This window comes from Aotus nancymaae, unplaced genomic scaffold, assembly GCF_030222135.1.
Source record: "Aotus nancymaae isolate 86718 unplaced genomic scaffold, 86718_ANA_hifiasm-v0.15.2.pri h1tg000020l, whole genome shotgun sequence".
Taxonomy (NCBI): domain Eukaryota; kingdom Metazoa; phylum Chordata; class Mammalia; order Primates; family Aotidae; genus Aotus; species Aotus nancymaae.
In genome coordinates this window covers 26,489,458-26,503,990 of record NW_026988432.1, presented here as the reverse complement: position 1 = coordinate 26,503,990, position 14,533 = coordinate 26,489,458, and the positions used below count along the sequence as shown (strand labels likewise).

Here is a 14,533-nt window from a genome sequence, read left to right as displayed (position 1 = left end):
ATATTTTTGTAGCTTTATGCTAATGCTGTTCAGAGATAATTGTTTACATGAACTTTCACACTTCTCCACATGGCAAAATCATGGTTGCTTTATACTTCCTCAATTTCATCCTCATAACTTTTACCACCAGAAAAGGATTGACTTTGCTTCCTAGTTCTAGCTTTAAAAAATAAAAAATCCCAGAATAGTGTTTTGGTCGGGACTTGGGGCCACCTGTGAGATATTTACATTTCCTCAGCTCACATCAGGTACTCACCCTGAGCCAATCAGGCTCTTGGAAGGTGGAGTCAAAATTGTGACATGAACCTTTATGCGAAGTCCACATCACCCCACCTCCACCTATCTTTTTGGACACAAACCATTGCACACAAAAAATTTCAACCATTAATTAGAATGGTTAGAAGACTGCTTCAAAGGAGAGAGACCCCTGACTCTTTATTATACTCTAGGGACAAAAGTGATACACAATATTGAGATCCAGTCATTACTTCATCCTTTATCTATGTTTGGTTCAGTGGACAATTGCCTGTCTGTTTTTTAGTGGCAATATTAAATAGTAAGTAAACAATTCTGAGAAGAGTTTTTTTTTTATGTGATGGAGTCTCTCTCTGATGCCAGGCTGGAGTGCAGTGGCGCAATCTCGGTTCACTGCAACCTCCACCTCCCAAGTTCTAGTGATTCTCCTGCCTCAGCCTCCCGAATAGCTGGGATTACAGGTGTACGCCACCACACTCAGCTAATTTTTTTTATTTATTTTATTTTTTTATTATTTTTTTTAATTATTATTTTTTTTTGAGACGGAGTTTCGCTCTTGTTACCCAGGCTGGAGTGCAATGGCGCGATCTCGGCTCACTGCAACCTCCGCCTCCTGGGTTCAGGCAATTCTCCTGCCTCAGCCTCCTGAGTAGCTGGGATTACAGGCACGTGCCACCATGCCCAGCTAATTTTTTTGTATTTTTAGTAGAGACGGGGTTTCACCATGTTGGCCAGGATGGTCTCAATCTCTTGACCTTGTGATCCGCCCACCTTGGCCTCCCAAAGTGCTAGGATTACAGTTGTCTTTACCAAAAACGCAAAAAATTAGCCAATCATTGTGGTGTGTGCCTGTAGTTTCAGCTGCTCTGGAGGAACACTTGAGCCTAGTAAGTAGAGGTTGCAGTGAGAGCATGCCACTGCACTGCAGCCTGGGTGACAGAGTGAGACCCTGTCTTAAAAAAAAATTGTTTCCCATGAAACTGGTTACTGGTGCCAAAGAGGTTGGGGACCACTGCTCTAGGAAGTTTTCACTGACCCTTTTTCCTACTTCCGCACCACACTGGCTGAGTTACTACACTGGCTGAGTTACTCCCCTGTCTGTTCTTCGAGCATTCTTGTGCTCACCTCTGTCATTATCATTTATCATACTCAGTTGGAATTATCTCATTCCTCCTTTGAGGACAAGGACCATATCTTAGTCTGTATCCTCAATATCTTACCCCAGAGTACTTAGCACACACAGAGTCTCAGTACATGCTGGATAAATGAATGAATGCATGAACAAATGAGCACATAGGAAAACAAAATCTGACATGATTGGTGCTGCAGGATTTCACAGATCATTAAACATGGGTTTTGTTTCCAGAAAAGAAGTTTGGATTAGGTAGGAGTTTTGTTATCTACTCTTGTAAAACAAGTTAGGAAACAGCTGTATTGACACCTCTTTTCCCAGTGTACTGATTTATGTGTTTCTTTTTCATTTTTGTGTGTTTTTCTTAAGCTCATTTCATTTACAAAGTCTTAAAAATTAAGTTATGCAGTTTTAAAAAAAAAAAAAGAATAAGAAGAAGGGGAAAAAAGAAAGTATAAATTACATTACAAAGTTTTCAGCTGCCGGGTGCGGTGGCTCACGCCTGTAATCCCAGCACTTGGGAGGCCAAGGCGGGCGGATCACAAGGTCAAGAGATCGAGACCATCCTGGTCAACATGGTGAAACCCTGTCTCTACTAAAAATACAAAAAATTAGCTGGGCACGGTGGCGCGTGCCTGTAGTCCCAGCTACTCGGGAGGCTGAGGCAGGAGAATTGCCTGAACCCAGGAGGCGGAGCTTGTGGTGAGCTGAGATCGCGCCATTGCACTCCAGCCTGGGTAACAAGCAAAACTCCGTCTCAAAAAAAAAAAAAAAAAAAGTTTTCAGCTGAGTGATACGGTTTGGCTCTGTGTCCCCACCCAAATCTCATGTTGAATTTTAATAATTCCACGTGTCAAGGGTAGGACCAGGTGGAGATAATTAAATCATGGGGGTGGTTTCTCCCATGCTCTTCTCATGATGGTGAATGAGTTCTCACAAGATCTGATGGTTTTATAAGAGACTTCCCCCTTCCCTCATCGCTCATTCTCTCTTCTGCCACGCTGGGAAGAGGGGCCTTTCACCATGATTGTAAATTTCCTGAGGTCTCCCCAGCCATGTGGAACTGTAAGTCAATTAAATGTCTTTTCTTATAAATTACCCAGTCTTGGTATTTCTTCATAGCAGCATGCGAAAGGACTAATTCAATGAGTATATTTTATTTCAAATGTATGTATTAAGACCTAATTCCTAAACCAAAACAACATAAGCCATAGAACATGTGATGTGAATAATTGTGAATTTGTGATGAACAGAGCTTTCCACTTAGTTATAATTTTCCCTTTTTAGTGCAAGTTCGTCTCAGTTAACACATTTTTAGAAATCTAAACAAGCATTTGAATACTAGTGAGGCACTGGCTACATAGTGCCTATCCGCACTGAGGTTAAGGGAATGCATTTTATCTCTTTCATATAAATGTATATAAATGGATTCTGTCTCCTGAATCATTTGCCTTCTGTCTTCCATTTCTCATCATAAACCCAAATCAGTATTAAAGAGTCAGAAGCCGGGCGCGGTGGCTCACGCCTGTAATCCCAACACTTTGGGAGGCCGAGGCGGGTGGATCATGAGGTCAAGAGATCGAGACCATCCCAGTCAACATGGTGAAACCCCGTCTCTACTAAAAAATACAAAAAATTAGCTGGGTATGGTGGCGTGTGCCTGTAATCCCAGCTACTCAGGAGGCTGAGGCAGGAGAATTGCCTGAACCTAGGAGGCAGAGGTTGCGGTGAGCCGAGATCGTGCCATTGCACTCCAGCCTGGATAACAAGAGCGAAACTCCGTCTCAAAAAAAAAAAAAAAGGGAGTCAGAAAAGTTGTTTTAGTCTCAGATTATTTCTATTACTCTCAAGATATGTCTTGTATTAGATTTGTACAAGGCTTAAAGATATAGGTAAAATGTGCTTTAAAGTATGAAATGAGTACCAGTAAATAAATATTTGGTTGAATCATAGAGATGAGAAAATACATAATAAATGAATTGGCTATTCCCTTTTAGTGTAAATTTAAAGCTTTTAGAGGTAGATATAAGTGATACTTTCTTTTACACTTTACTATGCTTCCACAGGGTAGAGTTCTCAAACAGGAAATTCGGGGAGGATTCAGGTTAGGTTTATTATTTTAATCAAACAATTGTTTGATTAAAAGATGAGCCAAGGAAGGCTGGAATGCAGTGGTGCGACCTTGGCTCACTGCAACCTTTGCCTCCAGTGTCCAAGTGATTCTCCTGCCTCAGCCTCATGAGTACCTGGGACTAAAGGCACGTGCCACCATGCCCAGCTAATTTTTGTATTTTTAGTAGAGATGGAGTTTTACCATATTGGCCAGGATAGTGTCAATCTCTTGACCTTGTGATCCGCCCGCCTCAGCCTCCCAAAGTGCTGGGATTACAGGCATGACCCACTGCGCCCGGCAGTTCATATTTCTTTATTCTTTTTTTCTTTCTGTCTTGGACTGGATAATCTTGAGTGACCTGTTTTTTAAGTTTGGTGATTCTTTCTTCCAGTTGCTCAAATCTACTGTTTAAATAAAAAATGAAATTTTTAAAAATTTCATTTATTATACTGTTGATGAAAAGATTTTTTTTTTTTTTTTTTTTTTTAACAGTCCAGAGGTCTTTTTTTTTTTTAACACCTATTATGCCGTGAATTCATAGGGAATAGGTTCCAGCAGCTCAGGCTCCTTCCCATTGGTTCTCACAAAGTATGCTTCTCTGGGTGGAGCAGGCTGGCGCTTCAGTTGGACCCAGGTACCTTTCTCTTTGGCTTCTTTCTTTTTCTGATCATTTTCCTTCACACGTTTTAGGAAACTATCTCGGCTCTTAGAGTGCTTGATGTGCTCAATACGCACATTAATTCTCTTGGCAAGAATCTTGCACTTGTTTGTTTACAACAGTGTCAACAGCATGCTGGGTAACATTGTAGACTCTTCCAGTTTTGCTATAATAACATTTGTGGGGCATTCCTTTTTGAACAGTACCCATTCCCTTGATGTCTACAATATCACCTTTCTTATAGATTCGCATATACATGGCCAAAGGAACAACTCCATGTTTTCTAAAAGGCCTAGAGAACGTGTATCAAGTGCCTCTCCTCTTTCCCTTTGTGTTCATCATTTTGGCGAATTACTGGAAGATGGCGGTTCCAGCCAAAAGGAAGCGAAAAGATTTTTTTAATTTCATTTATTGTGCTGTTGATGAAAAGATTCAGACTCTGTAAAATATTTGAAGAGATTTATTCTGAGCCAAATATGAGTGACTATGGCCTATGTGAGAATATGTGCCCAGGGTTGTGGGGACACAGCTTGGTTTTGTACATTTTAGGGAGACATGACACATCTAGTATGTTTAAGATATATATTGGTTCAGTCCAAAAAGGTGAGACACCTTGAAGCAGGGGCTTCCAGGTTATAGATAGATTTAAAATTTTTCTTATTGGCAGTTGGTTGAGTTATTATCAGTAAAAATAAATGTCTGGGTTATGATAGGAGGTATTGGAGACCAAAGTTTCTTCATGCAGATGAAGCCTCCAGGTAGCAGGCTTCAGAGAGAATAGATTGTAAACGTTTCTTATCAGACTTAAGGTCTGTGTTGATGTTAATGCTGGAGGAGTACAGTGAGGCATGTCTGACCCCCAATTCCCATCATAACCAAACCAGTCCTTTCAGGTTAAATGTTAGAGTGCCCTGGCCGAGGAGGAAGTCCATTCAGATGGGTGAGGGACCTTAGAATTTTATTTTTGGTTTACAGTACTTTCACTCCCAGAATTTCTATTTAGTTTCTTTGTTTATAGTCTCAATTTGGTGAGACATTATTCTCATACTTTCCTTTAGTTCTTTAGACATGGTGTCTTTTAGTTCTTTGAATGAAATCAAAGATGTGAATTTAAAGTCTTTATCTAATAAAGTACAATGTTTAGGCTTTCTGAAAGACAGTTTCTTTTTGAAAACTAGACATTTTAAATAATGTGGCAGATCTGGAAATCAAATGCTTCTCCCAGGGCTTGTTGCATTTCTGCTATATTTGCTTATTTAGTAATATTTCCAAACTAATTATTTTCTTTCTTTCTTTCTTTTTTGAGATGGAGTCTCACTGTTTTGCCCAGGCTAGAGTGCAATGGCAAGATCTTGGCTCGCTGCAACCTCTATCTCCCAGGTTCAAGTGATTCTCTTTCCTCAGCCCCCTGAGTAGCTGGGACCACAGGCATGCGCCACCACGCCCAGCTAATTTTTGTATTTTTAGTAGAGATGGGGTTTCACCATGTTGACGAGGCTGGTCTCGAACTCCTGACCTCAGGTAATCTGCCCATCTTGGCCTCCCAAAGTGCTGGGATTACAGGCATGAGTCACCGTGCCCGGCATCCAAACTAATTCTTTATAAAGTCTGTATTCTTGTACATGCCCACTAAAGTCTCTGATTGCTTAGTTTAGTAGTCAGCTGATGATTAGACAAAGACTTAAAAGCTTGGAACTAGTAAATTTCCCATTCTTTGCCAAGGAGCTCTGTGTGCATGTTGTGGCATACCTCCAGCACTGAGCCATGCAGTTTACAACTACCCAGAAGCCTTCACTTGCTGCTTGCACAGAGCCTCAAGGTTGGCCAGAAGTGTGAGCTTAGGGTCTTTTCAGATCTTTCCTGAATGTGTCAACAGCTCATGTATGTGACCTTCTAGAGTCCCAGTAATACCTTACAGCTTTTCAAAGCTCCAACCCCGTGGACATCTCTTTCTTTAGCTTTTCCTTTTCAGCTTTTTGGTTCCCGTATTATTTTCCTCAATCGTTACCCACTGCCTTGGCCAGCTGCTATGCTAAATAATTGCCTCTGATTGTTTCCAACAAGCGCTTCTGAGGAAATGGCTTTTCACACTGGGTAAGCTACAAGTTAGGTCAAATGAAGACAGCCTTGCTAGTGGGGTCTTCCAGGGAAACACCAGACAAGCCAAATAACGACATTTTTCTGGAATGGGGCTTAAAAGAACCTCCAGCCCTTTCTACTTCCTCCCGTGGCTTCCAGGCTGATGATTTTCACAGTAATTGTGAGGTGTTAGTTTTCAGTTTAAAAATGTCATGAAGCTTGCTACGTACTGAAATCCAGCCATTTTTCCTGAATAACTGCTCCCTGATTGCCACATGACTTTGGTTAATTTCCAGAATTTTGAAATTGCTTCTTATCATTTATCCAGTGTTTCTTGTTGCGTTTTTGGAGGAAAAGATTTTTCGAAGGCCTTGCCCCAGCATTTTCACTGACATTGCTTTGATATGAAGAATTTAACCCATAGCCAAATACCAGAAATTAAAGAAGATTTTTCTTATGACATAGATTAATTTTTTCTTAAGCATCATTTCTTCTGTCTCCTTTCTATGGTATTTCATGGTATGGATATACCATAGGATGCTTAGCACTTTCATAGTTGATGGGCGTTTGTTAGTTTGTAATAGCCAAGAGAACTAGAAACAATGCTACAACTAAACTTTTTGTATATGACTCTGTATTCTATTAAGAATGTTTCTCTAGAATGGCTATCTGGAAGTCAGATTGCTTGATGAATAATATGTACATTAAAAATTTTAAGAATATGGGCCGGGTGCGATGGCTAACACCTGTAATCCCAACACTTTGGGAGGCCAAGGCAGGTGGATCACCTGAAGTCAGGAGTTCGAGACCAACCTGGCCAACATCGTGAAACCCCGTCTCTACTAAAAATACAAAAATTAACTGGGTATGGTGGCGCATGCCTGTAATTCCAGCAACTTGGGAGGGAGACAGGAGAATTGCTTGAACCCTGGAGGCGAAGGTTGCAGTGAGTCAAGATCACACCACTGCACTCCAACTTGGGCAATAGAGCAAGACTCCATCTCAAATATAAAGTATTTAAGAATACTTTATAACTGTCTTCCAGAGGCCTAAACTAGTTTATATTCCCAGCAGTGCTTGTGAGAATAATTTTTTTCCACACCCTGACCCATACTGAACATCAGTCTTACAAAATTTTGAAAGCCTGGGTAAAAATCAATATGTCATTGATTTTTCAAATTTGGATTTAAATTATATTTTGAAGAATAATGTCATTGCTACCCCTGTAAGTAATAATTTTTAATCCTTTCATTTCTCCTATTTAGGGAATGGCATTTACTTTACAAGAACGACAAATGCTTGGTCTTCAAGGACTTCTACCTCCCAAAATAGAGACACAAGATATTCAAGCCTTACGATTCCATAGAAACTTGAAAAAAATGACTAGCCCTTTGGAAAAGTAAGAGATTATTAGATGTTTCATTTTTTTTTAATTGGTATTCTGATTAGAAAAATTGTGAGCATTATGGTTATTATGGCATGAGAAATACATAATCTCATATAAGTTTGTGTTTTTGTCCCTTAACTTCTTTTATAATGATTGTGTTTCTTTCACTTCAGTGAATACTTCACTAGTATTCACTATTGTAAAATTTAACAAGCTAGTTTTTATGTTTACAATCAGAGCATCAGACTTGAATGGAATGTTAGAAGCAAAGGATACCATCTAATTTGGATTCATCTTATTCAACAACTTTTATTGATCACCTACTTTGTGTTTGGCACTGTACTAGCTACTGAGGCTATAAAGTGGGTAATAGATAGGATGACCATACATTATATCACCTAATCCAGGATACTTTGGAGAATAAAGAAGCAAAAGCTATCCCTGGCAAACCTTTTTTTTTTTTTTTTGAGATGAAGTCTCACTCTGTTGCCCAGGCTGGAGTGCAGTGACATGATCTCAACTTACTGCAATCTTCACCTCCTGGGTTCAAGCGATTCTCCTGCCTCAGCCTCCCAAGAAGTTGGGATAACAGGTACCTACCACCATGCCCAGCTAATTTTTGTATTTTTAGTAGAGATGGAGTTTCACCATGTTGGCCAGGCTGGTTTCAAACTCCTGGCCTCAGGGGATCCTCCCACCTCGGCCTCCCGAAGTGCTGGGATTTGAGCCACCTTGCCTGGGCTTTTTTTTTTTTTTTTTGAGATGGAGTCTCATGCTGTTGCCCAGGCTGGAGTGCAGTGACACAATCTCAGCTCACTGCAACCTCTGCCTCCCAGGCTCAAGTGATTCTCCCACCTCAGCCTCCCAAGTAGCTGGGACTATAGGAGTGCACCACTACACCCGGCTAATTTTTGTATGTTTTAGTAGAGAGAGGGTTTCACCATGTTGCCCAGGCTGGTCTCGAACTCCTGGCCTCAAGCAGTCTGCCCACCTTGGCCTCCCAAAGTCTGGGATTACAGGCTTGAGCCACTGCACCCAGCAGCAAACTTGAATTTATGACCAACTCGGTAACTCACAGCCCTGTCTTCTAAAAGGTCATCAGCAGATAATTATGCTGTGGTTGTTATTGGCCTCTAGACCACAATGTACAGTACAGTGAGAAAAAGGTACATGCATACATATTCTGGGAGCATGCAGAGGGCATCTAGCTTAACTTGGGGAATCAGATAAAAGCTTCCTGGAGGGAGTGATGGCTGAGCTGAATTGTAAACAGTATGTTACAAGTAGCAGGCAAAGTATTCTGTGTAGAGGGATTGGTCTGCATATAGAACTGAGCATATCAATTTGAGTTTGTTAAATGTAGGAGATTATTGGTAAGAGTGGTTTCTTTGATGTGATGGGGCAAAAGAGATATGCGATAGATTGAAAAATAAATGAGAGGGGAGGAAATATAAACTACCCTCTCAAGAAGATCAGGTAAGGAGGGAAGGAGACATTAAACAATAAGTAAAGCAGGACTTGGGATTAAGTATGTTTCAAGCTGGGAGAAAGTTTAATGTTTCATCATAATTATGAGGAATGAGCCCAGGAGAAAGCATGATTGATAGAGTAAGTTCTCAGAAAAAGGAAGAAGGCATAGGGTCAAATGCAGATAGAGAGGCTGGCCTTGAGCAAGCGCAAAGAACAGCTCATTCTCTGAAAATGGAGTAAAGATAAATATAGGTATTCGGAAGGTTAAGTATGGAGGTGATTGAGCAGAAGTAATGAGATCTCATCTTAACTGATGACCTTGATTTCCTTTATGACATAGAATATGAAAGTCATCACTCAGATTTAGAAGGGCCAAGGTTAAGGAGAGTTGATTAGGAGAGTGATAAATGTTTGGAAGAGCCATGTGGCCGTAAGATAAAGCTGAACAAAAGCTAGCCTTGGTGGCTTATCCCTGTAATCCCAGCACTTTTCGAGGCCAAGGTGAGAGGATCACTTGAGCCAAGGAGTTCTAGACCAGCCTGGGCAACACAGTGGGACCCTGTCTCTACAAAACTTAAAATAAATAAATAAATAAATAAAATTAAGACAGGCCTGGTGTCACATGCCTATAGTTCCAGCAACTCAGAAGACTGAGGCAGGAGGATAACTTAAGCCCAGGAGGTCAAGGCCGCAGTGAGCCATGATTGCACCACTGCACTCCAGCCTGAGTGACAGAGTGAGATCCTGTCTCAAAAAGAAAAAAAAGGCTGAACAAGAGCAGGTTAAAGGGATGAGAGCAGACCCTGATGGCATACTAGCAGGATATTGTTTGTATTGATGCCATGCTGCATAGCAATGTTATTTTTCCACAGAAAAGATGAAATGTAACATTGATTCAGGCTTGGAGTTTGCTTGGCTGGCAAAGGCAGACGTTACATAAATTCATTCAGTTACTATTCATTCAGGACTGCTATGTGCCTGGCATTCTTCTAAGCTTTGGAACTCCAAAAATGAAAACACTCAGCCCTTCCCTTCAGGGAGTTCACTATCTCTGGTGGAAAGGCAGACACTATGGAAGGGTAGTACAGTGATGAATGTATGTGAGGATTCCTAACATTAATGACAGGGAGAGATTTGCTCAGATTGAGAGATTTGATCCTGGGATCCAGAGTGGGAAACAAAGAGGCTCCCAAAGGGAGCCCATAGAATTGGGAGAAAATGAAGCAGTCAGAGAGTTAGATATCCCTCTGAAGGTTGACGAAGTGAGGGCATTACATGGCTATCCAAAATGGAGGATTGTGATCTGAGAGTGGATAAGGGCATTCACCATTGCTGAGCTATAATGATCATAGGTGAGTGCTGTGCAACACTGTGAGACACACAGAAGTGTGACTGAAGTGGAGTAAAGATTGAAAGTGGTAACTGAGGAGATCCATGACTCGCAGTTTCCCTCTATCACATGCCTCATAGGTTATCTGTTCTTTCCTTGACATCATCTCACAAAGTCATCGATTCCATTTTAGCAGCCCAGTTTGTTTACTTCCCTCTACCTAGGACAAATCATCTTCCCTTTAACTTCTATCTATTGATACCATTTCTTCTGCTTTTAGCTATATGGAAAATATAATTGAAGGGATTATATATAAATGAGTTCTCCTCATTTATTCACCAAGTATTTGCACACCAGTTATATGCCACATATTGCTATTAATAGTTCCTGGAACTGTAGAGGTGCATGAGATGATTGTTTCTAATTTATGGTATTGTCTAGGCTGGAGGAAGCCAGAAAGTGAGGAAGTAGAGTGAGAGTTACAGAGGGGAGTAGGGTATAATGGGACCTGAAAACAAGAAAGTCTAAAGCGTCTATGTACATATGATAGGGGAGGAGAGTGGACAGAAAAGGGCCACCAGAAAGCACACCACCTGAGCTGCATTTGGAGTGCACGAGTATAGGACTTTGCCTGGATGGAGAGTGCAGGCAAAGGGTGCGCTAAATGCAGCAACTCCGGTTTGAGTTGTGTTGCATTGGAGGAGCTGAAGTCAACATGAAGGAGATGAGGCTGAAAAGTAGGCAGAGGTCTTGTTAACTATTTTGGGAGCTTGAGCCTTATTTTACGATGATTTGTTTGGAAGCAATTTAAGGAGAACAGAAATGAACACAGGTTTTTAAGAGAAGAATGAACTGGAGCATAGGAGGAAAATTGTATTTATAAAGACTAGTAAGAAGGCTTTTGAGGTAGCCCAGCTGAGAAATGATGGCAGCTTGTACTGTGTGAGGATGGAGGGAGCCAATGGATATATTTGAAAGCTGTTTAGCAGGTAGACTCTATAGGACTTGGTGATTTATAGGATTGGTGTTGGGGAGGGTAGGAGAGGAAGAAATCAAAAAAGGAATCTGGGTTTCCCATTTGGTCACATGATAGCAGAAGAAACAAGATCAGGGGAAAGATGTCTGCTTTAGACATATTTAATTCAAGATGATTACTAGCTTTCAAGCCAGTTCCCTGTTCTCTAAATTTAAAAATAAATTATTAATATATTTATTGACGTCAATTGACAGTTGCCTTTTTTGTGCCACTTCTGCGTTCTGTGTAGACCTTGTAATGCTTCTAACCCTCCTGGGTTATAAATTCCTTGAAAACGGGTCACTTCTTATATCCTTGGATAATAGTGCCAGGCACATAGTGTTAAGCAAATGTTTGAATGAATGCCACTTTATTTTGCGTCCCTATTTATATGTCATCTCCTTGAAGACTGATTCTTTAGGGATAAGGACCTCATAGTGATCTTTGCAGTTCTAGTGCTTTCTATAGTACCTGACTCACAGTAAGAGTTCAGTAAACATTGTTTCTATTGTTATTTCATCGTCTTCATCATCATCATCATCATCATGATGTACCATATAAGTACCCTCATATATTTTTGTTAATTTTTAGTCCTGCGTGTTTAATAGTGATAATCTAAGGTTTGGGTTTTTTTAGAATGTGGATGTGGGATTTCAGTTTTAGACATTTAGGTTTAACTTTCATAAGCCAAGACTCTTAATGTAAATGTAGGCTGACTTAGACATTATTTACTGTGCTTAATTTCAGATATATCTACATAATGGGAATACAAGAAAGAAATGAGAAATTGTTTTATAGAATACTGCAAGATGACATTGAGAGTTTAATGCCAATTGTATATACACCAACAGTTGGTCTTGCCTGCTCCCAGTACGGACACATCTTTAGAAGACCTAAGTAAGGCTTATTTAAAAAAAAACTTGTAAATGATGATTGAATAAGGAAAATATCATTCCATAACACCTGTTACATTTCTGTTTTATGTGTCTTAGCCGAATCTCATTTCCCACTTCACAAAAACTTAATTTCGATTAAAAGAGATTAACAAAACCGCAACATATTGATAACTTTTTTTTCTTTAGCTGATAACTTTTATCTTTGTAAAAATAGTATCATTTATTTTTAACCTTCTTTATTGTGGTTGTTAGAAGAATTATATACTTTTGGAACTCCCTGCTACCACCACCAAAAAATGTTTTAATTCTGGTGGGAGATTCCCCAGAATTATCATTAAAATTTTTGTGAATAAAGCCAAATTAAGAGATTGGTTCTTTCTCATTTTTTAATCAGTTTTAATTTCTGTTTGTTTGTTTTTTGTTTTTGAGACAGAGTCTCACTCTGTCACCCAGGCTGGAGTGGAGTGCAGAGGTGTGATGTCAGCTCACTGCAACCTCCGCCTCCCGGGTTCAAGTAATTCTCATGCCTTAGCCTCCCTAGTAGCTGAAATTAAGGTGCATGCCACCACGCCTTCTAATTTTTGTATTTTTAGTAGAGATGGGATTTTGTCACGTTGGCTGGGCTGCTCTTGGATTTCTGACCTCAAGTGATTGGCCTGCCTCAGCCTCCCAAGTTGCCGGGATTTACAGGCCACTTCGTTCGGCCTGTTCTTCTTTTTTTTAATGAACTTTCATGAATTTTTATTTCAAATAGTTGTAGCACCTACAAACATTATAAATGGGAAGAGTACTGGAATGGCAAGGACTGACTCAAGTCCTTGAATGAGTCACGTGATCCCCGTAAATGTGTTTCCTCGTGTAAAATGGGAAAAGCAGGACCTATCAAAGAGCTATTGGAGAAACCAATGTGACAGTTCTTCAGAAAATTTTAAATATTATATATATAGATGCTGTTTTTACTTAATCTGAGTTTTCTTGTCTTGTTCCTCTAATCTATTATTACTTTTCTCAATCCTTATAATATTTTCCCCATGCCCAATTAACATATTGTTCCACATGTAGAAATTCAAACAATGTATGACAGCATTTATATTCAATCTCCTGTCATCTAGTCTAGTGGATTTCAAACTTTAATGTGTGTAAGAAATACCTGTGGGACTTACTCAAAATGTTAATTTCTGCCAACTTACCTGTCCTCCCCATCCTCAAGATTTCTTATGAAAAAGAAAAAAGGTCTGAAGGTCTGGATTTTTAGTGAGCACCCTCAGTTAATGTGTTGCCCGTATTCCCTGGAAGACTGAGAAACAGACTGTTCTAACCTGTATGCTGCCAACAATTACTGTATCTAAAATGTTTCTATGACATAAACATTTTGTTCAGCTATTTAATACTTTCTTATTAGGTTGATTGAAAGATAGAGAGAAACTTAGAAATACTGATGCCTGAGCCCCACCCCCAGAGATTCAGATTCAGTTAGTCTAGGCTTAGGAGTTTCACAAAAGAGCCTGGTGTGATTCTGATGTATACCCAGAGTTGAGAACCATCAGAAAACATGAAGAGCATGGCTTTTTATGTGAGGGCAAATACTGTATATTATTTATGCAATGTATTGTGCTATGGGCTTTTTTGTTCATTTTGTTTTTGTAGATAGTTATTAAATCTTGGTTGGTTGTTTGATATAAACTTTAAGACAATTAAGTCAGAATCTTTGGAGGTGGGACCCTGGCATTTTAAAGTTTATCAGATGATTCCATCATATAGCCATGTTTGAGAAATGGCTGAACTAAACTGATTTGAACTGTAATAGTAGTGTTAAATTTTAGATACCAATGAGAAAGTTAAACGTAAGATCAGTTTGACAGCAATGAGGATCCATTGGCCCTCATGTCTGCCTGACCTGTGTTCTAGAACCTGTGTTTCTTTTTTCTTATTTTTTCTTCCTTCCTTTCCTTTCTCTTTTGAAATCTGGATTATCTGAATTAGGCAACAACATACTGTATTTAAAATGACTTTTTGTTAGTCATTCCACAATTTATGCATATTTCAAAACATATTGTACATGATAAATACAGTTGACCCTTGAACAACACAGGTGCGAAGGTCCATTTGTACTGGGATTTTCTTGTGCTTCTGCCACCCTCAAGGCAGCAAGACCAACCCCTCCTCTTGCTCCCCTTCGTGATTTTCTTAATAACATT

The 14,533-nt window shown here is 39.8% G+C and overlaps 1 protein-coding gene across 3 annotated transcripts in view; it reads left to right on the top strand.

The window, feature by feature from the left end:
- Nucleotides 1–14,533, top strand: part of ME2 (malic enzyme 2) — a 66,109-nt gene that overhangs the window by 16,207 nt on the left and 35,369 nt on the right. Inside the window, exons 1-3 of one of the 3 annotated variants that reach the window (XM_064379152.1) lie at nucleotides 5,659–5,679; nucleotides 7,503–7,636; nucleotides 12,187–12,336. In XM_064379152.1, coding sequence (XP_064235222.1) covers nucleotides 7,506–7,636; nucleotides 12,187–12,336 — 281 coding nt within the window. In that variant the 5' untranslated portion in view covers nucleotides 5,659–5,679; nucleotides 7,503–7,505. Of the gene's footprint in view, nucleotides 1–5,658; nucleotides 5,680–6,168; nucleotides 6,253–7,502; nucleotides 7,637–12,186; nucleotides 12,337–14,533 lie in introns of those variants that run through there. The other 2 variants (XM_012464280.3, XM_012464279.2) reach the window with 2 other exon arrangements.